Source organism: Eucalyptus grandis, chromosome 5, assembly GCF_016545825.1.
Source record: "Eucalyptus grandis isolate ANBG69807.140 chromosome 5, ASM1654582v1, whole genome shotgun sequence".
NCBI lineage: Eukaryota > Viridiplantae > Streptophyta > Magnoliopsida > Myrtales > Myrtaceae > Eucalyptus > Eucalyptus grandis.
The window spans coordinates 51,475,887-51,501,906 of record NC_052616.1 but is presented as its reverse complement, the minus strand read 5'-3'; the positions used below and the strand labels follow the sequence as shown (position 1 = coordinate 51,501,906).

Sequence of the window (26,020 nt, the reverse complement as noted above, 5' to 3'; positions counted from 1 at the left end):
CGACCTATGTTCCCGAGATGTAGACATACGTGGTTTGGTGATTAAAGGATATCACTAGTTGGTAGAAAGGTGCGCCTCTAAAGAACGTAGGGTTTGCCTTATAGTGTTGTCCATTATATATGTCACCTTGGCGAAAGCAGCATCCGAGAGCATTAATGAGACTCTGTGACTAAATGTATTGTTGGAGGTTATCTTGAAAGGGTCGAGTGGGACCGTAAAGCCATTGAATCTTAAAAGTGGTCGAGTGGGACTGTAAAGCCATTGAATCTTCAAAGGGTCGAGTGGGACCGTAAAGCCATTGAATCTTGAAAGTGGTCGAGTGGGACCGTAAAGCCATTTAATCTTGAAAGGGTCGAGTGGGACCGTAAAGCCATTGAATCTTGAAAGTGGTCGTGTGGGATTATAAAGTCATTGAATATTTGAAAGTTGCTTGGTGGAGCGTGATTACCACCTATAGCAAGTTATGTCCTAAGGACCGTGATTCATATTTGTGAATTGAGTTGCAATAGTTGAAATGACCGGAAGTGGTCTTGTGATTATGTAATCGACTAAGTCGATTGACCTTTGCTTTGATTCGATTGTTGTGAATTGATTGATTGAGTGGAAATGACCGTGAGTGGTCTTGTTGGTGTGTAATCGACTAGGTCGATTTGATCGATGCTTCGATCTGTGATGTGATTGCTTGGGTGCCTATTTGATATGTGCTAACATGTAGGTGGAATTTGAGACCAAGGTAAGTCCTCTGACTCATGTTGTGCTTAGGTAGCCCTAAGGTGTATTAGCTTACTAATCGGGTCTTAGGGGGTAGAACTTGCTGAGACATAGTCTCATCTCGGTTTGGAGAAATCATTTCAGGACCCTGATGAAGAAGCTGAGGAGAAAGAACTCGAAGATGAGTATTTGAAGGAGAACGCCGAGGATGATCCAGAGTAGGATCCTGATGACTGTTGCTATAGAATCTATTGAGTAGAAACCAACCTTTTTAGCATGGTTTGTATATGTACATGTATGACTGAGTCATTATAGATGTACATAAGGGTGTTGGTTTTCAGGTTCAATTTTCTAGTCCTACTTATATATCCCATTGCTTTATTGTCTGGAGATTTTTATAACTACTTTCACATGTGCTATTAAAAAGGAAAGGGTCGGCGATATGTAGTCCTTGGATATCGCAAAAGAAAATCGACCAAAGGTAAGAGATGTGCGCGTGCCTAAGGATCGGGGCGTGACAGCTTGGATTGATTTTAATTGTTATAATGCGGGTGCGCAAACCAAAAATTTAACACCCGGATAAAGTAAAGTAGTGAATAAATTACAAGGCTTACCTCGTAATAACGAGAGCACCTGCAATGTTAGCTCAAAATTCACATCAAAAGCCTTAAATATGATTCTTAATTAACACGCAGTCACTCAATCTTTTTTTAAAGGATTTTCTCTTGTTTAACAAAATCTAATTTATGTGCAATGCAATTTAACCAAATGACTTAATTCTAATGACGGATAATTTCTAATTAAATGGACCTAGCAACAATCACTAAATGACACGCGTTCTTGTGAACCTAATTCTATATGACATGCACATGATATTTTTGTATTTTTATTAAAATTCGAAATTAAAAATTGCTAAAAATAAAAATCTAACTAAAGTGAGATATTATCCATTTTAAGTTAGGAAATAGACAAATCTGAATCATATCTTAACTTAGAAATTTATCTCAACATGCAATTTAATTCCAAGATACTAACTAACCTATATATCATCTAAACATGCATTCTAATATAATTAGAAAGGTATCTAACTATTCTATCATGCAATTCTATCCGTGAAATTAATTGTAATCTACATGATATGCAAATGTAATCTTTTTGTTTTTTGGGATAAATAAAGCAATTAGAAGATAAGCATCAAATCATTCATGGTCATCAAAGACATAATCCATTGTTCCAATTAGCAAACAATATTCAAATCAAACTTGATTATTTTGCTAATAAAATCGATAAATTGATGTTAAGCTTTAAAGATCATGATGTCAATTTTATTTCCACGTGATTAATTATTCTATCTAAAACCTTATAGATGGAATAAAAAATTGGCGTGCAATTACAGATGAGCGGGAAAGGGTTGTGGCACTCACGGTGGCTCGGTACCAGCAGTAGTTCAACACAGCGGATTATTGCATCGAAGGGACCCAGGCAGCGACGAAGAACGGTGGACAATAGCACTCGATCTCGTGGGAAGGCTTAAAAAAGAAAAGAAAAGTCTTCTCTTCTTTTATATGTTCATTTCGTGGGCGTCTCTGGTCACACAAGTCAAAACCCACGGAGAAGTGCTCCCAATTTTGACTTCCCTTCTACCAACGAGTGCTCCCCTCATTCCAATGTGGACGTCTCTTTTACTGTAAAAATGTATGACCTTCCCTCGCTCAGATTTTCCTTCATATAAAACAATCAATATTATCCCTTTATTTCTTTCCTTCTTCCATTCAACCATGTGAATGTATATTTTATTCATTGCAGGCTGCACTTGACCGTATATATTATACCCAGTAGGGGTGTCAAAAAAACCCGACCCGACCCGACCCGAACACGACCCGAACACGAAACATGTATAATACATGTTTCGTGTTCGTGGTTCGGTAACAAATATAAAACAAGCAAAAAAATGTGTTTCGGGTAGGGTCAAGGTTCGAACATTGTTCGACCCGAAACAAGTTATTCCAAAGTCCAAACACACCAAAAACACAAACACTCTAGCCCTAAACACAAACAGTTGAACGTGAACTGAAGCACATACCTCGTCGGCTCCGCCTTCTTCTCCGACGAGTGCGCCTTCTTGTGGAGTTTGCTGCCGCCCTCCGATCGACGCGCCTCCGCCTCGCCGTCGCCGGCGTGCGGGCACCCAACAACGCCTAACACTTCCCCACCAACTTCTCCAAGCCCCCCGCCGGAATCCGAGGAATCCGACGCCTCGCCATGACGGATGGAAGGAACCCACCTGGTCCAGCCGGCGGTGGCGGCGCTCGTCGCGGCTTTCGTGGCGGCCAGAGCCTACCGGCGGAAATCGCTTGACCTCTCCAGGGCGCTCGCCGGGTTCCTCGTCATGGCCGTCCACATCGCAGCTGGGTACAGGTGAGTTCCGGCTGCTGCTGCTGCTGCTTTCTCGGTTTTCACGAACGGGATCCCTTTGATTTGTTTTTGTCAACGAAGCTTCGATGGGTTTCATTGGTGGGTGTCGAATCTTGGGTAGGTACGGAGCCATGCTGCTCGTTTTCTTCTTCAGTTCATCGAAGTTGACCAAAGTCGGGGAGGAGAAGAAGCGCGAGGTTGACGCTGATTTTAAGGAGGGTGGACAGAGAAATTGGTAAGTCTTTGCTCTCTCTCTCTCTCTCTCTCTCTCTCTCTCTCTCTCTCTGATTCTGTGCATGGTGGGAAATTGGATTGACATGATTATTCGAGTTCGTTTGCTTGGAAGCAATCGAAAAGTTCAATTTTTGTGCGGGCGTTGGTTGCGAATTGTAGGTGGGATTATTGGTACGGCTTGGTTTGAGCTGATTCGTGTTTCCATTTTAGCACTTTTCCATGAATGCAATGCCTTCTTGCAAACATAGAAAAAAATGGGACGTAAGTGTATAGGAATTTTATTGGTGTTTCAGATACTTAAAGCGTGGTTTTGTTATTCTGGAATTGTTTCTTTGGTTACCTCGGAAGTCTGAATTCAGCGATTAAATTTTGCATAAACAAACTTAAAAGTTTTTACAGACTTCTTTCGAACCTGACAACCTCGACCAGTCTGTCCAAAATGAATCCTTCTTTATTGTGTTGCTAAGTCGTGCTCGGCATATCTTCCCCATCTTTCATGCGCTTGCAAGCGTAACTGATGATCTTATTTGGGCACTGGTTATATGTCTGATGCCTAATTGACCTGTGTAGAGAATGTAGCTAGTGCGGATCATGTGCTTAGATTTATCAACGCTGTGATGGTTGCTTGACTTTTCTTATCAGGATACAGGTCCTATCAAATAGCGCTGTCGCTACGGTTCTCGTTGTGGTTATCTGCACATTAACTGGATGAAAGGATGAGTGTTTGGACTCTGGAAAATCAGCTCTGATTACTTCACTCATTGGTGGCGTAATTGGTCACTATTGAAGCATTAAACGGAGATAGATTTAGCTGTTTAGCAAGGTTTTACTTAGACATGTTCACTCTTGTGTACTTATCAGTTGATATTGGAAACAAAGATAGTCTTTGTGTGGTCTTTGAATCATTGGCAATTCTGGGTTTGCATTGATTACTTATGATAAAATTGCATGTGCAGTGTCTTTGCTTTTTGGAACACACGAGCGGCGATCCTGTTTTTTAGTGGTAGGCTAGGCTTCATTATGGCGGATTCTGGTGAGGCTAAGCAGGCTGAACCAGGAAATTTGGAGGAGACAGGTGAAAAGCAAACATCTGAACAGGGTAATTCCTGATGTACCATACAAACTCCTATCATTCCAGCAGCTTCTAAGTTTGCTTATAAGAATGTTAGTATACTGATTCAGTGTTTTTTTATTGTCAGTGTGTAGCTTTTTCAGGAAGCCATCAAGAAATAAGAATATCAGGAAGCGGGATGGTTGAAGAAGACGATGATGAAGATTCCAAGACGGAGAGTTCAGTGTTACATAATCAGAAGAAACCTCAAAGGACAGGCAATAAGCTGTATTTTTCAACTGGATCCTCCAAGAGCTCTGTGTCTGCAGAATCAACCTTTGATTATGATAAGTAGATTATGAAGAAAGGAGAAGATTGCATATTTTACTCTAGAAAGTAAAACCCTTTTCAGCATATTTACCGAGCTCACCATACCTTATGAATTCGTGGGCATTGGCAAGAAGTGCAGCTTTTCTTATTTCCGATTCTCTAGCATCTTCTTTTCCAATTGTATGAATGTATTTCTTAAACATTTACTTCTCTCCGACCCCATTTTAACTTCTTTCTTTTCCCCACATGCATATGCTTGTGCTCATTTGTAGAAGATACATTCATTCGAGGCCAGCCAAAAGAAAAAAGAGACAAAAATCAATCCAATGTTAAAAAATAAAGAGCCAAGCCGAGGCTTGGAATGTTTCGTTATAACCTATAACAGTTGCGAGAAGTCACGAACAACAATGAAGATGAATGCCCCGTTTGACTCTCACCCGAAAAAAAAAAAAAAAAAACCCGAAAACCCGACCCGACCCGGCCCGGCCCGAATTTCATATGCGAGTTTAATGTGTTTCGGGTCGGGTCGGGTCGGGTCACAGTATGTGACCCGTATGTTTCGGGTCGGGTCGGGTAACATCAAGACCCGACCCGACCTGACCCGTTTACACCCCTAATACCCAGGATGTTGCTCTTTCATGACTGAATTTTCAAGATTATGATATTGCTCTTTATATTTCCTAACTTGAAATCTCTCCTTAATTAATTTATTACATTTACTGTATACTAAACCAACTGGAAGTTCTATTAGTTGCCAACTTAACGAGGGAAACTCTTGCTGTATGAATCATCAAAAACTTTTGACCTATCAAAAAAGAAAGAAGCAAATGACCGTCATCGGCGGAACAAAACCATGTTATACATTTTTGTTTGGGCAATTATAATGAGACTTTTAATGAAGATTGGCAGCTGTAATTCCGCCGATGACAGCCGATTGGGTTCCTTCTCCATTATTACTAATAAATTTGTCTTTTCTTGCCCGTTATTGTTGCATTGCCCCCCTCCCCTTTTTCTGGAGTTGTTGCGTTACCCGTTGTTCAACTTACTCTTTCAACTAACCACTGAGATTCGCCCCGGTGGCCACCCTTCCAACATGGAAGGGGGAGGTGAGGGGTTCAAATCCCCACCTTCTCAGGGAGGGATAGGGTCGGGACGCGTAAGTTTCAGGAGTGGGTTTCGACTCCCACGCCCTACAAGAGGCAGGGCAAAAGTCTGAGAGTGAGTGTAGAGTAGGAATAGAGTAGGACTGAAAAAAAAAAAAAAAAAACTTACTCTTTCAACTTTCAAAAATTCACTCGACGTACCCCTTTCGTTAAAATGTAACACCGTTAGCTAGTGTGACCATATTGAATATTAAAAAAAGTTCAGAGACCACCCATTTTATTATCTCATTAAATAAATTGAAAGCTCACACATAACGGTCTTTCTTCCATTTTATGCACACACTCAACTGTTGTGGGTAGACAAAGGAAAACTTAACAATTCAGTTTTAAATCTAATATATAGATGTTAATTTAATCTTAAACTTTTAGATGTTGCAAGTGTAGTCTCTAATTTGTTGAAATTCCAACGAAAGTTCTTCCAATCAATTGCCATTGGAAAATCATTGATGTGATGGTCCACACTAGATGTTGTTTCGAATAAAATTGTTTATGCTAGGTGCAACACATAGGACTATCGAGGATGATTAGATGCAAATAGTAATTTTTAACTGCAATTGATCTGAAAGATGACTTTAAAATTTTGTGTAAAGGTCTCTGTGATGACGAAATTGGAAAATTTGGGACATAATTGACTATGATGAGATAATTTAGTGACTAATGTGGTTTTTATCCCATCGTCTCGGTTGGATGCATCATGAGGGCTTGTCTTGGCCTGGAAATTTATGCAAGATGGTGACATCTGCCGTCGCCCTAGTGCAAGTTCATATGACCAAACACGTGGGACGACAAGTCGTTTTGTTTTCAACAAAAGTAGAATTGCTCTTGCCGACAATCGAGAAAATATTGGGTACCCTAACAGTGCCACGCAATCGGTGCTTTGAACCATTTAGAGCGTGACACCTGGACAAGTGTCAGTCCATGTCGTCCACTTCTCCGTTTCAAACCAACGGCGCGGGAAGTTCTCCCTCTCCTCTCTCGAGCATAAGCCCTCTGACGTGCTCTCCTCTGCAGATCGTCTCTCTTGTCTCTCTCGTCTCTGTCTCTCTCCCCTCCGCCTCTGCTGGTTGCTTCCATCGTCCCCCACCGACGCTGATGCCGACGTTGACGCCGACGCCGCCGACGCTCCTCCGCCTCCCTCTCGCGACCTCCGCTCGACTCTCTCTCTCCCCCCTCCGCGAAGTCGTGCCTCTCTTCCAGCGAAACGCGACACCGATGGCCCTCTGCCTCCGCCTCCGCTGGTTGCCTCCGTCGCCCTCGACTCCGAAGCCGACGTTGCCTCCGCCTCCTCCCCTGGACCCGACTCGCGCCGATGCTCCTTCGCCTCTCTTCCAGCAAACCCCCGCGCGACGCCTCTCCACCGGTTGCCTCCGTTGGCGTCGGAGTCTGTCACCCCCGACTCCGACGCCGACGCCTCCGCCTCCGCCTTCGCCTACGTGCCTGACGCCGATGCCGACAACAACGCCGACGCCGACGCCCCTTCGCCTCCCTCTCGCGACCTCCGCTCCACTCTCTCCCTCTTTCCTTTGCGGAGCGCCCAACCTCGACGCCGACGAACCCCTGCTCGAGTTTTGGCCTCCCTCTTCGCGAGCGAAGGTCGCTCTGCTCGCTCTTTATCTTTCCTCTGCGAAGCGCCCCCTGCTCCTGAACGCGGACGCCGCCAACGCCGTCGCCTTCCCAAGCCCCACCGATAGGCATCCCATTGGTGACTCCCGTACGTCCCAAGGTTCGTTTTCTTTTTTCTTTTTTTGGATTCTACTTGGTAGAATTCGGTGCCATGTTAATACTCTATGGCTTTTCTTCTGGGATATTTGAGGTTGTGTGGATAAAAGCGGTTAGTGCATGATATTAGAAGAGCACCGACTAGGCAATGTAGTGACAGAAAATGCTCGACAAATTGATATCTATGTATGTGTTCTCAGTTAAATTTTTCTCTATGCATGCCATCCTTTCTATCTGATTGTGTAATTAAACTTTTTATATCAGGATGTTCGTGAATTCTGTGAAGAGACTTCGAATTAAGAGGACTTCTGAGGCTAATGGACTTGGTACTGAATTACAGAGTCAATTTTCTGAGACTTGATCATGTACATGGTTTTGTATGATCATGATATTTAAAGCATTGTTGAGGATGAGTGCTAACCTTAAGCTGGGTAGCTCTGAAGCTATCCAGGTCCCTGTAGAGCATGGTTGCGAACTTTTGAGTGAACGGTGTGTATAGCTTGCCCATTATACGGTTGTGGAAATGAAAAGACTGGATAAATGGAGCATTTTGAAAATCATGGTTGCTCCTCTTGGTGTCCCTTTTCTTTATCTTTTTGTTGAGGTGACACTACCCTTTCCCAACTTTTGTCACTGCCGGTTAAATCAAACTTTGGAATGTCCTATGTATGTTGTGTGTACATATATTCTCGCAACTTATTTCTTGTTGATATGTGAGAGAGATGGACACTATTCTTTCTTGTGGATTGTTTATTGGTTCTCCATATTCTTTGCGAAGAAATGAGATTTCATATTAAGAGTCTTTCTGATCAAGCCCACTTGAATTGCTTATCAAACTGGAATTTTGGATGGCATGAGATTTGGCATGTAAAAGGCCGCAAGTCTAGTATTGAGGTTGAAAACTGAGGTTTTCATTTTCTTTGGAACTGAGGATTTTCTGTTTCCTCTTAACATTGATCTTTATTCATTGCTGCAACTTTCAGCATATCCATGGGTCAGAGAAGGAGGAAATGCATCAGATATCCCTATTGATATATCAGTTTTGAACAATATGAGACAATTTGTGAAGTACGGTCGACTGAAACAATTTGCTTTACGGGTAACAAAACTGTTATGTAAGATTTGTTCAAGGAGGAAAGGATATTATATCATGTCAATGTCTAACAAATATTGCTTGCAGGCACTAGCAAGCACACTTGATGAAGAGGAACTTGCTGACCTCAAGGATCAATTTGCTGCAATTGATGTAGATAAAAATGGTTCTGTTAGTCTTGAAGAAATGAAAGAGGTATCCATTTCTTTCTCATTCCACATTCACTCTGATGAATATTTTAATTACATCATAATCATGAGTGTTGTATGCATGCAGGCCCTTGCTCAGGATCTTCCCGGGAAGATGAAGGAACCGCGTGTCTTAGAGATTCTTCAAGCGGTAACTTTTATCTTTACCTTTGTTATGGCCTTGTTTTCTCCTTGTGTATTAGCAATTGAGATTTGTTTTTCTGGTGGGTTTTGTGGAATACCATTTCTGTCAGTTTCACTTTCTTCTTTTAATGTTTTGGTGATTCGCTTTTGTTCATATTCGATGCTTGAAGCTTCTATTTAGTTCTTGCTTCATGTTTCATCATTTTGAAAACTTGCTTGTGTTGTTAGCCAAGAAATGTTGGACTGATTTTTTCGTTCATAAGATGAGCTGCTGCCAAGCTTATAGATTTTGCACAAACATGTGAGTCCTGAATGGTGCATAAGAATCTCTTCTATTTTTCCTTCATGTAGATCGATAGCAACATGGATGAGCTAAGTGGATTTTACTGAGTTTGTTGCAGCTACTCTTCATGTGCATCGAATGGAGGAACATAACTCAGAGAAGTGGCAGCTGCGGTCACAGGCCGCTTTTTGAAAAATTTGACATTGATCGTGATGGTTATATAACCCCAGAAGAACTTCGACTTGTAATTTTGACTATCTTCATTTATTCATCCCTTCCACATTCATTTGCCCTCTAGTTCTCATTTGTGTCACTATGGGTATGGCTAGAGTGAAAATTAAATTACGTAGACAGGGCTAAATGTATTTGTTTTAATTTGTAACTGAATTTTGACCCTGTCTCTTGGGAGCTTGAAGTTTGTTTCTTGCAAAATTGCCCAAAAGTTGGGATAAGTCGTCTGTCTTTTTGCATATTGGGCACAAAATAGTAGCATAGCTATTTTCTGTTGCAGCTTCACATAAAGAAATTGTTCAGCTTGTGACCTTGATAATTTGGTTATTGTCTCATCTGAAAATACTAGCCGAATGTATTGCCTCTTGTTGTATATTCTGCACAAAGTAGTGGCGCAGGTTTTTTATGTTGCTTGGTACAAAGAAATGGTTAAGCAGTTAACGTGTAACCTTGACATGATGCTCCCATGCCCTTTTCAGCATACAGGTTTGAAAGGCTCCCTCGGTCCTCTGCTAGAGGAAGCCGACGTCGACAAAGATGGGAAAATAAGTTTATCGGAGTTCAGAAGACTGTTAAGAACTGCAAGCATGGGCTCTCAAAACTTGCCGAGCCCATCTGGTTATTGGAATTTGAGGAAGATATAGATCCATTCTGGAGCTTTTGGGTGTTAAAAAGAGAGGAGGGAGCACGAGACAGGTTACGTATTTTGGTTACTCAAGATATACCGAGCCAACCTTGATGACCGCCTCCGTACTCCGCTCCATTGCCAGTGGAAATCCCTGTACAAAAGTTAGTATCAAGGATTTTGCATGGCACCCCAAGTTAGCCGAGAAGTGCTTGAGGATGAAGGTTTGGAGAGATTGCTGGCTGTGGTCGTTTACTTGGTGAGAGGAAGGGCTATACGGGCGTACGTCTTCTAATGAGTGTGGGATGTGTAGGCTGCGAGTGTATATTTAACGCCCTCGAATTTGGGGGCCTGTTCTATTACAGAATGGGCAATGCTTTTTTACTTGTAAGGCCTTCTCTTTTCCCAATTTTTTTGGCATCGCAAATGAATTAAGTGTAAACATTTTTCAGTCTCTCAGAGATGGGGCAATGCACCTGCTTTTTCTGTGAAGGATTTAGAGATGTATGCTGAGCAGCCATTAACGAAAATAAATTGATCATATTATTTAGGGTGACACTTCTTGGTTTCAAGAGCCATTCATCATCGCGTTGAATCATGGCCAATAGAATAGCGAGTGTAGGAGGTGATGCGCAGAACATAAAGAATTCGCCTTTTTCTGCTCCGGTCAATGATGTTGGGAATACCCAAAAGCATATGCTAGCTCGCATCTCCATCGGTACACTGATTCATTACCTCTTGACGACAGCATCTGATTCGTTACTGTTGGATTATAATGTCTCAGTTGCTGTTTTCTGTTTTTTTTTTTTTTTACTCTGTTTTCTGCTGTTTTCTGTTCTGTTTTGCTCTGTTTTTTTTTTTTTTATTAAAAAACAGCCAAGTTCAATTTAGTTATTTATTTAGTGTTTTTGCTATTTTCTAGGAAGTTAATAGCACGTTTGTGTGCAGTTATGTGTTGCACGTACGTGAGTAGTTTTTGCTTTGTTTAAGTTGTTCTGTACTCGACAGTTTCCTTTAGAACAGACGTATGCAAGTTTGTGTTCTGTTTCTCTGTGCTTCTCTTCCTCATCTGAAAAATATAGATTCTAGTTTTCTATTTTCTTGTTTACTGTTTTGATCAGTAACAACAGCGGTATCAGAGCATGTATGATCTTGAGGGACTGTGAAGTGAAGCAAGTATCGAAGTGTAAATAAGTTAAAGGGTGATGGAGACAGGGTCGAGTGGTTTCTCTGCGATGGCTTCTCCAGTATTTACTGGAGAGAATTATCAACCATGGGCTGTTAAGATGACGGCATTCTTGGAGGGTCATGATTTATGGGAGGCTGTGGAGGATGATTATGAGGTTGTTCCACTTCCAGACAATCCAACCTTGAATCAGATAAAGTACCATAAAGAGAGAATCATAAGGAAGGCCAAGGCAAAGTCATGCTTTGTCGGCTGCTGTTTCACCCACTATCTTCACAAGGATCATAAGATGTGATTCTGCAAAGGCAATATGGGATTTCTTGAAGGATGAATACGAGGGAGATGAGAAGATAAGAGGCATGAAGGTGCTGAATCTCTTGAGGGAGTTTGAGGGACAGCAGATGAAGGATTTAGAGTCAGTGAAGGAGTACTCTGATAGGTTGGTTGGGATAGCTGAAAAAATCAGAGTTTTAGGGACTGACTTGAAGGATGAAAGGCTTGTTCAGAAGATTCTGGTGTCTCTTCCAGAGAAGTTTGAAGCCACCATAGCGTCTCTGGAAAATACAAGAGACTTACCTGATATAAAGCTTGCAGAATTGTTAAATGCTCTGCAGGCGCAGGAGCACAGAAGACTGATGAGAAGAGAAGAGTTTGTAGAGGGTGCGTTGCAAGCTAGAGTGAAGTCAAATGATAGAGGCAAAGGGAAGAAATGGATTCAGTCCAGAGAAAATGCCGGTGACTCCAAGTTTGTAGCAAAAAGAGGAAATTCTGGTGGGTCTAGCAAATGGAAGATGAACAAAAAGCCTTGTCAATACTGTGGTGGAACTAATCATCAGTTTTTTAGATGTTGGAGAAAGCCTGATGCTAGATGCAGAAGATGTCACAAGTTGGGTCACATGGAAGCCATCTGCAAATAAAAAAATTACCATCAAGCAGGAAAATCCCAGGTAGCAGTGAATGAAATTGAGGAATAACACTTGTTTGTAGCTTCATTTTCTGAATCTTCTGTTGGGAATGATGCATGGCTGGTGGATAGTGGCTGTACCAATCATATGACTGGCAATTCGAAGCTGTTTAGGATTTTAGACAAGGTCGAGGTCTAGAGTCGAATTGGCAATGGACAGTATATCGAAGTGCAAGGGAAGGGTACAGTGGCTATTGAAGGAAGTCGGGGAGGTGAAGCGATCGGTGATGTTCTCTTTGTGCCAAATATTGACCATAATATGTTAAGTGTTGGTCAATTAGTTGAGAAGGGCTATAAAGTGAAGTTCGAAGGGAAGGAATGTCTTATTAATAATGCGAGATAGCAAAGAAGTGCTAAGAATTCCAATGGAGGACAAGAGTTTCATGTTCAAGCCACAAGAGATGCAACAAATGGCTTTAAAGTGCAAAGAAGAAAATGCAGAGATATGGCATAAAAGACTTGGGCATGTTCACAGGAAGGGCATGTCGTTTATGCAGAGAAATAACTTGGCAGATGACTTGCCAAGTTTAGAGGAGGAATTTCCACAGTGCAAAACTTGTCTTCTTGGCAAGCAAGCCAGATTTCCTTTCAAAGGAGGAGGCTGGAGAGCATATGAGAAGCTGCAATTAGTCCACACAGATTTATGTGGACCTATGTCTGAGTCTTCTCTCAATGGTAGCAGGTATTTCATTACCTTCACTGATGATATGACTAGGATGAGTTGGATTTATTTTCTGCGAGCCAAGTCTGAAGTTGCTGATGTGTTTGTGAAGTTTAAAGCCTTAGTTGAGAATTAGAGTGGGGAGAAAATTAAAATGCTCAGGTCTGATAATGGTTCTGAGTATACTGCTCACAAGTTTAAGTTGAATTATGAGCAAGCAGGAATTGTGCAACATTTCACTGCTCCCTATTCACCTCAACAGAATGGGGTCAGTGAGAGGAAAAACAGAAGTATTATAGAGATGGTTAGATGTATGATGCAGGAGAAGATGTTGGCTAAGAAGTTCTGGGCTGAAGCAGCTAATACTGCAGTGTTCCTGTTGAACAGATTGCCCACAAAGGCCTTAGAGAGGTCAACACCTTTTGAAGTCTGGTATGGTGTTAAACCTTATGTGAAAAATTTGAAAGTTTTTGGGTGTTTCTGTTACACTCATGTTCCCGAGGTCAAGAGGGACAAGCTGGATAAGAAGGCAGAGCTTGGAATCTTCATTGGGTACAGTCTCCAATTAAAGGCTTACAGAATTTTTCACCCTATGATAGAGAAGGTGACTGTAAGCAGAGATGTTGTTTTTCTAGAGGAAGATGAGTGGAATTGGATGGAAGGAAAGAGTGCGGAAACACAGTTCAAAAAACAACCTGCAACAGATGTAGAGGTTGATGAAATGCTCAAACCATCTAACTTTGTGGAAGCTAAGGAGGATCAAAGGTGGATTGCAGCAATGAAGGAGGAAATTGCAATGATCCAGAAAAACCACACATGGGAGCTTGTTGACAGACCATCTGATAAGAATGTAATTGGGGTTAAGTGGGTGTTTAGAACAAAACTTAATCCTGGTGGTTCTGTTAATAAACACAAAGCTAGACTGGTGGTGAAAGGCTATGCACAAATATGGGGAGTAGACTATTCTGAAACATTTGCTCCTGTTGCACGACTTGATACAATAAGGTTCTTGTTAGCTATTGCAGCGAGAGAAGGGGTGGCCTATATTTCAGTTAGATGTCAAGTCTGCATTTCTGAATGGAGAGCTTGAGGAGGAGATTTTTGTTGAACAACCTGAAGGTTTTAGTATCAAAGGGCAAAAAGAGAGTGTATACATGTTGAAGAAAGCTCTATATGGACTGAAGCAGGCTCCAAGAGCTTGGTATGGGAAGATAGATCGATATTTGCAAGATTTTGGCTTTGTGAAAAGCTTAAGTGAGTTCACTCTTTATGTCAAGAAGGTGAATCACAGTGTTGTAATTCTGTCACTTGATGTAGATGATCTATTAGTGACAGGGAATGATATGGAATTGATAGAGAAGGTAAAGCAAGATTTATTTGCAGTTTTTGAGATGTCAGACTTGGGAAAGATGGCTTATTTTTTGGGTTTGGAAGTCAAACAGGCTTCATATGAGATCTTCATCTGTCGAAAAAATACATGAAGGAAATTCTAAAGAAGTTTCAGATGGAAGATTGTCGAAGTGTAAGCACTCCTATGGTTGCTAAAGAGAAGCTGCGGAAGAATGATGGAACAGATGCAGTAGATGCTTCTATGTATAGAAGTTTGATTGGGTGTCTCATGTATCTTACAGCAACCAGACCAGATATTCTATTTGCTGTGAGTGTTTTATCTAGGTTTATGAGTAGTCCTAGTCAGTTGCATTTGATTGCAGCAAAAAAGGTATTAAGATATCTCAAAGGAACATTGTTCTTTGGTGTGAAGTTTAAGAAATGTCGAAGTTTAATTTGCAAGGTTTTTTCGATAGTGGTGGGCTGGTTCGGTAGATGACATGAAGAGTACGTCCGGATATTGTTTCAGTTTTGGTTCGCCTGTTTCTCCTAGTGTTCCAAAAGCAAGAGATTGTAGCTCGGTCCCACGGTAGAGAGGCTGAGTTTATAGCAGCTACTGCAGCTGCAAATCAAGCTTTGTGGCTGAAGAAGATAATGAAGGATTTGTGGTTGAATTCCAGTGATTGCATTAAAGTTAATGTGGATAATCAGGCTGCGTTAGCAATATCTCATAATCCAATTTTTCATGGCAAAACCAAGCATTTTAAAGTCAAATTTTTCTTTCTGCGTGAGGTGCAACAAAGTGGCGAAGTTAAATTGGTCTATTGCAAATCTGAAGATCAGCTTGTAGATATGTTCACAAAACCACTTCAAGCTGGAAGATTTGAAGTATTAAGAAAGAAAATTGGAGTATGCAGTAGCAACTGATCCAAGGAGGAGTTTGTTGGCTTATAATGTCTCAGTTGCTGTTTTTTTTTTTTTTTTTTTACTCTGTTTTCTGCTTTGTTTTACTCTGTTTTTTTATTAAAAAACAGCCAAGTTCAATTTAGTTATTTATTTAGTATTTTTGCTATTTTCTAGGAAGTTAATAGCACATTTGTGTGCAGTTATGTGTTGCACGTACGTGAGCAGTTTTTGCTTTGTTTAAGTTGTTCTGTACTTGACAGTTTCCTTTAGAACATACGTATGCAAGTTTGTGTTCTGTTTCTCTGCGCTTCTCTTCCTCATCTGAAAAATATAGATTCTGGTTTTCTATTTTCTTGTTTACTGTTTTGATCAGTAACAACAGTTACCTCTTGACGACAACATCTCTGGAGACTTTTTTTTTTATCTAATAACCACTAGGGCATCACAAATACATGATGCGAATGACTCATGCAGGAGTACAACTTGGCTTATGCCTCATGGCAGGTCAAAAGTCGCAAGATAGTTTGGATGCAAAATCTAAGCTCCAATCAATTATGTCATGGTTGCTGGAGCTAAACCCTTAAAAAGGTAACGAATGTGCCCTTCATTGTTCAAGTTTCAGGCATATGCTCTGAAATCTGTATAAACTAAAAAAATTCCCTGTAAGTTAAGCAAACGCAACATAATATACAACTGACCAGCCTCGGTTAACTAGGGTACAAACTACGAAAGGACTAGAAAATGAGTTAGGCCTGTAACAGGAAAAGAAAATTGTGGCATTAAGATTTTCTGGACTTAACTCTTCATCTACTGGACTTTGGGTTGTCACTAACACTATTGGAGGAACTATCTGGAAAAGCCTGAGATGAGGAAAGCTTGCTCGACGAGCTCCCATCAGTAAGATACTTATCTCCTTCCTCTGGGTCTGCTTGCCCTTCTTTTCTCCGGACGTCAAGTCCTGCATAATATATACTGTTATGCATATTGTGCCAATTTACAGAGTAGATCTAGCTCTGGTTCAGAATATAAAAAAACCTGCCGTGATGATGTTCCAGGCATCTTAAGTTCAAGGTCTGTTGCCACGTCATTTGAATCTTCGTCTTGCTCTGCAATGCTGCCCCTTTGATGATCTGAAGACCTGCTTTTGGAGTCTTTTTTATTTGACACGTGAGAACTGGAAGCATATTGGGTTGACTGCTGTTTAAATGTGGGATTGGCAGGCATTAAATTTGGGATAAAGGTAGAACACGGAGCGGGAATAGCACTTGCATTCTGATTTCCAAAGAAAGGGAAAGGCTGAAGTTGTGAGTGCATGGGTATTGGACCTGGAGTGACGGGTATTGAAACTGGATATGAGTAGGCTGGACCCATGACGACGGATGGATCCATGGCAGCCCAAGGGTACACAACCCTCATCCTTTGTTGCTACTGGACATTAAGATTTTCAACTTCAGATTTTAAAGATGATTTCTCTTCTCTGAGCTCATTCTTCTCCTGCATCAGCTGGTTGTAATGCAAAGTTACTATTAGCATCAAGGCAAACAATGGACATTAGAACCTCAGGATACCGGATGAAGATAAAATCACCTCACGAGATTCTTCAATAAGAGCTGCACATTCAGCTTTCAATTTGTTAACTTCCGTGGTTAAATCCTTCAGCACCTGGATTGTGTCCGTAAGAATGGTTGCCTTGTCATTCTTAGGTCAATCAGGATCTGTAGTTCATATAGGAAAGGCAAAGCAGTTGTTCAAAAGTCTAGCATGAACAAAAGGCAGCTCTAATTACAGAGAAACGGCGCATGCTAAATAATATAACCGCAGCATTTATGTCCCTGCAGTAGCAAACCAATGCAATGATTTTGTGTAATGCCTCCTTCCCAAATACCCTTTTGATGAGACTTCGATTTTGTTTCTCCATGGTTCATCTGGATCAGATTAAGAAGCCATGGGTGGAACATCTTTTAGCCTATGAGAGAAGAAGGTTTGTCTTTGAACATCTTCTGGCTAAGCGCATTCAGCACCGCTCTCGACTACTGGTGTGAAGCCATTTTCCAGTCCATGACCATTTTCATCATGGCCTTGAATTCATCATAACTGATTCGACTGTCCTGGAATACATCCATCACAGAATGAGCACTCTATTTTGTATATGAACAAGATATACACAGATTCCAAATTGCAGGTTGTTCTGGTTATGTATTACCTTATCTAGATCAGCATCGAAAATGATGTCTTCAATAAATTTTTCGTTGTTCGGACCAAGATTGTCATCTATCAAAGCTTCTTTCAACTCATCAAATTCAATATATCTGCTTCAATTCTTGTCAAAGAATTCAAAAGCTCGAGTAAGGTGGTCATCGTTGCCAATCCTTCTCAAGTGGACTGACATAGTCACAAACTCCTTTAAGTTTAGTGTTCCACTTCCATCTTCATCAGCCTATTCTCATATAAGATGGAGTTCTATTTTTAGATGCTAATACAAGAAATCGTGACTCATCAAATTATTAGAAACCCACTTGAGTTTACAAGAAGTTCTATCAATTATGTGAAATGGTGACACAACCTCATGATCAAATCTTTGACTAGCGATGAAAAATATATTTCTGTATTATGTAATCCATCCTTAATCTTCCAAATGCCTTGCAATTTAAGCAAAATCATGCACTTCACAGCATATAATGCATCGACATGGAAGAAGAAAACATAAACCATGTCCAAAACAAAATGTGCTAAGCTGTCGAATAGGTGATCTTACCGCATCCATCAGCATCGCACATCGGGATCAGCAACTTGCTGTCCATATTTGTGCAGGCCATGTTTCAACTCTTCAAATGTCAGATCTCCATTTTTATTGGTGTCCATCACGTCGAACAGCTCTTTCATATGATCCACTTGCTCATCAGGCAAATTGTCTATTACTACCTACATTAACAATGCGGGAAACACTAGGGTTTTCCGCCGCTGTTTCTGCGGTTTCGTTTCTGTGCAGCTATGATTCCTGGAATGGCTTTGGCCCAAAATGAGGGGCTAGGGTCTGGAATTCATAGCCTTCCCCATCTCGATAATGGTCCATCCCCTTCTGGTGGTCCCGTGAACGAGAATAGGGGTGTTACCGCCTAGAACCCTGCTGGTTTGAATGATGCTTCTGCCCGTGCTCGATTTACCCAAGCTCAAGGTGGGCTGAGGGGTAGGAGTAGAGGCAGGTCAGGTTCTAAACGGCCTCAGGGAGCAACCTCGTCGAGCTCCAATCTTTGTACTTGGGCGAGTGTGGCTGTGGCTAGGGTGTCAACCAAAGGATACGATTTGGAGTTCGCCTCCAACTTATGTTGATAATAAACCGGTTATTGAAATGACCGATGAAGATCTTCAAGCCGCTGATCCTAAACTTCAAGATTGTCTTGTTGGCTACTATATTGGGAGGAGAATTCCCTTCAAAGTTACTAAAGCTGCTTTCAAGAAAGCTTGGGGCGTGAACTTGGTTGAAGTTATGGCCAATGGAAAGGGATTTTTCTTTTTCCACATTCCGGACAATGATTTTCGAAGGAAGGTATTAGAAGGTGGGCCTTTTACCATCTCAAAAGTGCCTATCGTTCTTCAACAATGGAGGCCGGCCCTAGAGATGAGGATGGATGCTCATCTAACCATTCCTGTGTGGGTAAAACTTATAAATCTTCCTGTTGCTTTTTTTTTCCTCTCAGGCAATTAGCAAAGTTGCTAGCGCCGTTGGGAGGCCGCTCTATGTAGACCAAAGAACGGAATAGATGAAAACGTTAGCCTATGCTAGAGTATGTGTAGAAATCACAGCAAAGCAGCCTTCATGTGAAACAATTGACGTGGTTCATCATGGTGAATCATGCGTGGTTGATATAGAATATGAATGGAGACCCACGGCTTGTGTAGGGTGTGGCATTTTTGGCCATAAATGCAATCCAGTTGCTGCGTGTTCTATTGAAAAGAATGTTCAACAACCTTTGAGCGTTACACCTCCGATCCCTCAATATGTTTCTTTGGCCCCTGCTCCTCCTGCTCTATCTCCAGGTCATGCAAATCCCCCTCGCGTGTACGGACTAAAGACGATGTACGCGAGACAATCCCTTATTTATTAATAGGCCGAATGTTGGACATTGCCCAGCAGGGGAGACCACTTCGGATCGGCACATGATTACAGACCTTGTAGATGAACATAATGCTCCTCAAGCAGACTCTGCTGTTGCTCACAAGGTGCCCCTACCTCTCGCCTCGACTCCTTTTGTGACTAATTCATCTTTGGTTGATGAGGGATGGCAACAAGTAAAAGGGAAGAAGAAAAAACAACCTGTAACTAAAGAGGCGGATTCTTTCGGTTTACCTCGACCTAGTGAAGGTAGGTAGTAGTTGAAGTTGAAGTTGAAGTTGAAGACTTCGGCACCAATTAAACCACCACTCCTTCCACCTATGCAGATTTCTAAGGGCCTCTTGAAGGCCCCTTCCAAGGTGCATGATGGTTGTGTAAAAATGTCACACCCAATTTCCCACTCGGATACTGCTCAGTGCTCCGATGAAATTGGTAGTTCCATTTTACATGCTGCTTTGGACGATGAAGATTTACTTTCCATCAATTCTTCTCCTGGGCACAGATTTCAGATGTAAGGCAAGAAAGTCTCCAGGAGCAACTGTTGCTTCTCCGACCGGACCCGCCCCCTTTGGTGAACACCAATGTGACCTCTATTGGTCGTAAGGCCTCTAAAAAGAGGTGATTCTTTCCCTACCTTTTTGTAAATATGTATTTTGGATTTTGGAATGTTAGGGGTATTCTCGGTCCTATTAGACAAGCTGAGATCAGGAAGCTTGTTTACTCGAACAATTTGTGCTTGATTGGCATTTTTGAGACACACGTCCCCGAACCTTTGTTTGACTTCATCTCCTCGACCTTATTAAGAGGATGGAAGTGGACTAATTATGACTACTCTTTGCGAGGTAGAATATGGGTCGGGTGGGACCCCAATGTTGTTGCTTTTGATCCCCTCTCTTCTAATGTGCAAGCTATTCATGGTTACCTTACTTAAACATCTCTAGCATGAGTTGCTACATTTCGGCAGTCTATGGAGATCATACTTTTGTGCGACGTAGACCCTTATGGGATGATCTTATCCATTACAATGAAGTCTTGCAGGACTCAGCTTGGCTTGTTGCCGGTGATTTCAATGCCATAAGAGACCCTCGGATAGGGTCGGGGTTCAAATTCTTGGATTTCTAATTTTGATGAGTTTCGGTTATGCTTAGCTCGGACTGATTTGGTGGATCTTCGTTATGTTGGCCTTCGTTTTACCTGGTCTACATCGTCCGGTGCTGAAAGGAAGATGCGTAAGATTGACCGGGTTCTGATTAACTCTAAATGGAACCACCAGTTCTCCTTCTCTGAAGCTTCTTTTCTTAACTCGGGGATCTCCGATCACTCTCCTATGATTGTCAGAGTTCTTGATCCGGTGCTAAGAAGAAAGCCTTTTAAATAGTTTGACTTTTGGTTTGAACACTCGGATTTCTCATCAATTATCAATCATGCTTGGGATAGCCCGGTGTGGGGAGTACTAATGTTTCGCCTTGTGTCTAAACTGAAGATTGTAAAAAGGTTGCCTCAAGACCCTCAACAAAGAATCTTTCTCGAACATCTTGGTGAGAACGGCGGAAGCTAGAGAAGCTCTTCGCAGCACTCAAGTTGGTCTTCAAGATGATCCCGCTAATTCTTCTCTTGCAGATCTTGAGAAATTTCAGCGTTGTGCTTTTGTTGAACTGCGCCTCCAAGAAGAATCATTTTACTGTCAAAAGTCTTGGGTGAAATGGCTAAAGGAGGGTGATCGAAACATCAAGTTCTTTCACCACTCTATGAAGAATAGACAACTCAATAACCACATCCTTTCAGTGAAAGATCCATTCGGCTCCATCATCACAGACCCTTTTCTTGTGCCACAAGTGTTTGTATCCTATTTCTCTGAGCTACTTTCACCTCAGGTGGGTCTTTCTAAGCCTTCTGTTCAAGAGTTGAAGACATTCATCCACCGGCCACTCTCGGATGCACAATGCGCTCTATCGCCTGTCCGATTCTCGATGTCGAGATAAAGGAAACACTCCTCTCTTGCAAGGGGTAAAGCCCCGGGTCCTGATGGTTTATCTGTTGAATTTTTCAAAACCAATTGGGGAACAGTCGGATCACTCGTCTTAGAAGTAGTTAAGGACTTCTTTTCTTCGGGATATCTTCTAAAAGAGGTAAACAACACTATCCTTGCTTTGATTCCCAAAGTTCCGAATGCTTCTCGCTGTCACAGATTATAGGCCTATTGCGTGTTGTAACACCATTTATAAGGTTATTACAAAAATCCTTGCCAATCGAGTGGCTGTTGTGTTAAATGATTTGATTAGCTCTTCCCAAAACGCGTTCGTTAAAGGTAGAAGAATCGAGATAACATTCTCCTAGCTCGGGAATTGTATTCTGGTTTCCACTTAGAGCCATATCTACCGAAATGTGCCATCAAAGTCGATTTTCAAAGGCGTACGATACCGTCGATTGGGATTTCTTGGAACTCACGCTTCGGCTTTCAAGTTTCTGATTGGATCACCCGCTTGATTATGGTTTGTGTTAGAACGCCTAAATTCTCTCGTATCTATTAATGGTGAATTACATGGTTTTTTCTACGGTGGTCGTGGACTTCGCCAAGGTGATCCCTTGTCGCCCTATCTATTTACGCTTGTTATGGAGGTGTTCTCAGGGATTTTAAATGCCCGTTCGTCGATGAAGGAGTTTAAATACTTTTGGAGATGCAAGAAAGTGAAGCTCTCGCACTTTTTTTTTTTTTTTGCCGATGACGTTTTTCTTTTTGCCAAGCTGATTGGGTCTCGGCTACTATGCTTAAGAGAAGTTTAGACATTTTCTCATCTTGGAGTGGGCTGAATCCGAACAAAAACAAGAGCGAAGTGTTTCTCTCGGGCGGTTCCGTTTTATTAGAGATAATATTTGGCTTGCATTTGGCTTCCGGGAAGGTACACTTCCGGTTCGTTACCTGGGAGTTCCTATCATCCCTTCTAGACTCGGGAAATGTGATTGTATTATGCTGATTGATCGTATCACCACAAGGATTCAATCTTGGACCCATCGGTTTTTATCCTTTGCAGGAAGGCTTCAACTTATAAGGTCGGTGTTGCATTCTATCCGGGCCTTTTGGGCAAGTGTTTTTCTTTGCCTGTCTGTCATTGATAGGATTGAACAATTGTTAAGACAATTTTTGTGGAAGGGCACCTCACTTGGTCGTGGCGGGGCCAAAGTGTCTTGGGATGATATTTGTCTCCCTAAGGAGGAAGGTGGTTTAGGTATTCGTAAGCTGAAAGATTGCAATACAGCCTCCTTGCTTAAATATATTTGGTTTCTCTTCATCGATAAAGAATCTCTATGGTGTCGCTGGGTTCACTCGTATTTCTTAAAGAAGGACAATTTTTGGAATTCTTCCGAACCCACCGTGTGTTCGTGGACATGGAAAAAAAATACTGCAGATTCGAAGATTTTTAGGTCGTCTTTCTTTTAGCAGATTGGTCATGGTTACTCAGTTTCTCTATGGCACGACCATTGGCTAACTTGTGGACCATTACATTTGTTTGTACCGCCAAATCTTATGGCGAGTTTCGACCTTCCAAGCTATGCAGTGGTGGCCGATCTCTTCTCCCCTGCAGGTCGATCGCTCAGACTCTTCCTCGCAATGTGGGGCATCCCTATTCCCGATCGCTCCACGACCCATGACCGCTTCACTTGGTGCAATGACCCTTTAGGTTCATTTTCGGCTGCTTCCGCCTAGAATACTATCGGGATTAAAAAGGAACGTGTGCCTTGGACTTCTTTTATTTGGGATAATGCGATTGCCTCTAGGTTTCAATTTAATATGTGGCTAATCACTAAAAATCGGCTGCCAACTCAAACCTTACTCCTTTCTCATGGAAGAATCGAGTTTTCAGTGTGCGCCTTCTACAGTTCCGTTCCTGATTCCGTTGACCACTTGTTTTTTGAATGTGAGACCTCCGCAACTCTTGCATATTTTTGGGCTTCCAAGTGTAATCTTCCTTGGATGAATAGGACGTGGGTGGATAACCTGGCTTGGGCATTAAAATTCCTAACTGGAAAGGATTTCTTTCATAGTATTGCACGTTTCTCTTTCGGGGCCATGTGCCACCTTATCTGGAAGAAGAGGAATTCCATCATTTTTTCGGGGAGATTCCTTGGTGGTCCCAGCTATGAAAAATCACCTAATCAAGGTTATGAAGGACAAGGCTCTTACGTTTAATAATGCTCCACCTGCTCCAAGAAACAAAAGACTCCAGAGAAGCTGGGGATTCGATCCCTCCGTGTTTGAATCAGCTACATCTTCCTAACACGCCTCCGTTCTTCGCCTTTTGATTGAGGGTCGGCGGTCTGGTTTGTGGTAGTTTGTAGTGCCGTGAGTTGTTTAGCTTGTTCTTTTTGCCTTTGTTCTTTTGATTTGGCTCCCTCTCACTCTCCCTGTTTTCCCGTAGCTAGAGTGTGAGCTTTGGCTCCGAATTCTTGTATATTTGTCCTTTGCTTAATATATTCTTACCCTTTACAAAAAAAAAAAAAACAAAAAAACAATGCGGGAAACACAATCCGAGTTTAACTTTGCACTAAGAGCAGCAATGAAATCCAACAAGGCAATGTTCAAGGACTCACTCTGAGAACTTTCTTCTTGAACTTATTCATCAAAGAGAATTGCTTTATCCTCATCCGGACATTTTGTCCTAGGGAAAAGTGAGAGCCATTTGTTCATGTGCTTGACGAAAAGTTCACAAGCAATTCGACTAATTCCCTTTACGGCAAAACCAAAAAGAGAATGAGAAAACAAGAAAATGGACACTAAAGTCAGATACAAAGCATGAGCAGAGGAGCAGAAAACGCTTATCAATAAAAAGAAATGCAACCATTTAATTCAATTCCAGGGGGTTCATGAATTTAGATACACCCACCAACTATTCCAAGAGATCTCAAGTAATATCAGCTTCCCCATGTGTTTAGTTCATCGAAAGAGTCACATTAGTTCAGTGTCTACTCTTCCTATAATTTTTCTTGACAAACAGCATCTAAGATTAACTAGCTTTCAACAAACAGAAATGCCGTGACTCCCAACTTGTCCAACTTCAACAAGATCAGATTTTTCAGCAAAACCCACTTTCTTGCTCGTTCCCCACCAATGCTCATAGTTCATGCGAACCAGCTTTCATTCAAAAATCATACCGTTCGTCATATACGGGACGTGGGGTCGACCGCTCCCGCGTTAATCTCTCACAATTCAGGCGAAACCTCACGGCCCGATTCCTTTCTTTTACTTGTAACATCCCCACCACTTCCTGAAACCAAACGACGAGGGAAAAAACGAAAGCAGAGAAGGGATGACGACATACCGAGAGAGGACAAAAGAGGCGGTTCGGTGTTGGGGTGATTATTGTGGGCACATTTCTTCTCGCCTGGAAGTCTGCAATGATTGCCCCCAGAAAATCTTGAAACCCCCAGACACAAGCGATTCAACAGCTCGGTGGAGCGAAGCAGCGAGATTACGTCGGGCTTCGACTTGACGGGTCGGCCTAAGATCATGTATCCAGAAGTGGGCTCATCTTCGAATTTGCCAAGAACGGAAAAACCGGACAAGGGTAGAGAGAGAGAGACAGCCGTAGTTTCACTTCTCGCGTTGCTGCGCTTAGAATCAGAAGCAATAAACAAGTGAACTTCTAATCACAGATTTAGGTCAAGCTTTCTCCCCAAAACAAAGATGCGAACATAAAACCTCAACCTCGGGAAATAAAATCGAACCTGACTCGCAGATTTAGGGCTACTCGAGCGACTGGTTTCTTGGTCGCGAGTCGAGGGACGGAGAGAGGCAAGCGAAATCGGCCGTCGGGAGAGAGCACGATTTAGGAAGAAGTGTGCCGAGAGAATGGAACCCTGAGATGAGGCCATCGAGTGGAGAGAGAAATGCCGTCGGTGGGAGGGAGCGACGGTGTCGGAAGAATCGCTAGACCGGAAGGATCGTCGGAGGAGGAAGAGAGAGCAAAGAGGAGAGAAGAGGGAGCCGAGGGAGCTGACGTAGACCTGCCAGTGGACAGGTGTCGACCCGTCAATGGATCAGAGCACAGATTGCGTGGTACTGTTAGGGTACCTAGTATTTTCTCCCAACAACCCAATCTTTCATGGGCTTAAGTCAAACACGTGACCGTGAAGAAGTAGTCAAACACGTGGCCTGGAAATTGACGCAACATGGTGACATTTGCCGTCGCCCTAGTGCAAGTTCATATGACCAAATACATGAGACGACAAGTCGTTTTGTTTTCGGCAAAAGTAGAATTGCTCTTGTTGACAATCCAATCTTTCACCGGCTTAAGTCAAACACGTGACCGTGAAGAAGTAGTCAAACATGTGGCCTGGAAATTTACGCAACATGGTGACATTTGCCGTCGCCCTAGTGCAAGTTCATATGACCAAACACATGGGACGACAAGTCAGTTTTGTTTTCGGCAAAAGTAGAATTGCTCTTGCCATTCTACTCTTGCCGAAAACAATCTTTCACGGGCTTAAGTCAAACACGTGACCGTGAAGAAGCAGTCAAACACAGTGGCCTGGAAATTTAGGCTTAAGTCAAACACGTGGCCTGGAAATTTAGGCTTAAGTCAAACACGTGACCGTGAAGAAGCAGTCTACTTTAGTAATAAATACAGAGGAAGTGGTCGCACTTCTTGTAGTTGTGGATTCAGAAAGTGATATG

The 26,020-nt window shown here is 42.1% G+C and overlaps 3 protein-coding genes across 5 annotated transcripts; 2 read left to right on the top strand and 1 right to left on the bottom strand.

The window, feature by feature from the left end:
• The first annotated feature begins 2,781 nt into the window (after positions 1-2,781).
• Positions 2,782-4,986, top strand: LOC104445509 (protein PGR). Of its 3 annotated transcripts, XR_005550864.1 has the most exons (5): positions 2,782-3,129; positions 3,248-3,361; positions 4,003-4,183; positions 4,317-4,459; positions 4,560-4,986. XR_005550864.1 is itself a non-coding variant. In XM_039311990.1 (4 exons), the coding sequence occupies exons 1-4, from the start codon at positions 2,981-2,983 to the stop codon at positions 4,616-4,618; spliced, it is 441 nt and encodes a 146-aa protein (XP_039167924.1). In that variant the 5' UTR covers positions 2,782-2,980; the 3' UTR covers positions 4,619-4,986. The 3 variants fall into 3 exon arrangements, 2 of the variants coding, with proteins under 2 accessions (XP_039167924.1, XP_010057716.1); XM_039311990.1 differs by lacking the exon at positions 4,003-4,183 and having other exon boundaries at positions 4,317-4,435; XM_010059414.3 differs by lacking the exon at positions 4,003-4,183.
• A 2,388-nt stretch (positions 4,987-7,374) lies between these two features.
• On the top strand, positions 7,375-9,188 carry LOC104447437 (calcium-dependent protein kinase 4-like). Its single transcript, XM_039313847.1, has 6 exons — positions 7,375-7,627; positions 7,888-7,949; positions 8,607-8,722; positions 8,804-8,911; positions 8,993-9,055; positions 9,159-9,188. Exons 2-6 carry the CDS (start codon positions 7,889-7,891, stop codon positions 9,186-9,188), a joined length of 378 nt encoding a protein of 125 aa, XP_039169781.1. The 5' UTR covers positions 7,375-7,627; position 7,888.
• A 6,648-nt stretch (positions 9,189-15,836) lies between these two features.
• On the bottom strand, positions 15,837-17,096 carry LOC104432087 (transcription factor bHLH121-like). Its single transcript, XM_039311989.1, has 3 exons — positions 16,821-17,096; positions 16,269-16,736; positions 15,837-16,191 (listed from the first exon to the last, which is right to left on the bottom strand). Exons 2-3 carry the CDS (start codon positions 16,647-16,649, stop codon positions 15,901-15,903), a joined length of 672 nt encoding a protein of 223 aa, XP_039167923.1. The 5' UTR covers positions 16,650-16,736; positions 16,821-17,096; the 3' UTR covers positions 15,837-15,900.
• Positions 17,097-26,020: the final 8,924 nt, after the last annotated feature.

Bases quoted from the DNA above. Each gene is read 5' to 3' on its own strand.
- LOC104447437 (XM_039313847.1), top strand. From the start codon at position 7,889: ATGTTCGTGAATTCTGTGAAGAGACTTCGAATTAAGAGGACTTCTGAG. The intron at 8,723-8,803 runs GTAACAAAACTG...TATTGCTTGCAG, and splicing joins TGAAACAATTTGCTTTACGG to GCACTAGCAAGCACACTTGA. The intron at 8,912-8,992 runs GTATCCATTTCT...GTATGCATGCAG, and splicing joins GTCTTGAAGAAATGAAAGAG to GCCCTTGCTCAGGATCTTCC.
- LOC104432087 (XM_039311989.1), bottom strand. From the start codon at position 16,649: ATGAGGGTTGTGTACCCTTGGGCTGCCATGGATCCATCCGTCGTCATG. The intron at 16,192-16,268 runs GTTTTTTTATAT...TATATTATGCAG, and splicing joins CTGGAACATCATCACGGCAG to GACTTGACGTCCGGAGAAAA.
- LOC104445509 (XM_010059414.3), top strand. From the start codon at position 2,981: ATGGAAGGAACCCACCTGGTCCAGCCGGCGGTGGCGGCGCTCGTCGCG. The intron at 3,130-3,247 runs GTGAGTTCCGGC...AATCTTGGGTAG, and splicing joins CACATCGCAGCTGGGTACAG to GTACGGAGCCATGCTGCTCG. The intron at 3,362-4,316 runs GTAAGTCTTTGC...TTGCATGTGCAG, and splicing joins GAGGGTGGACAGAGAAATTG to TGTCTTTGCTTTTTGGAACA.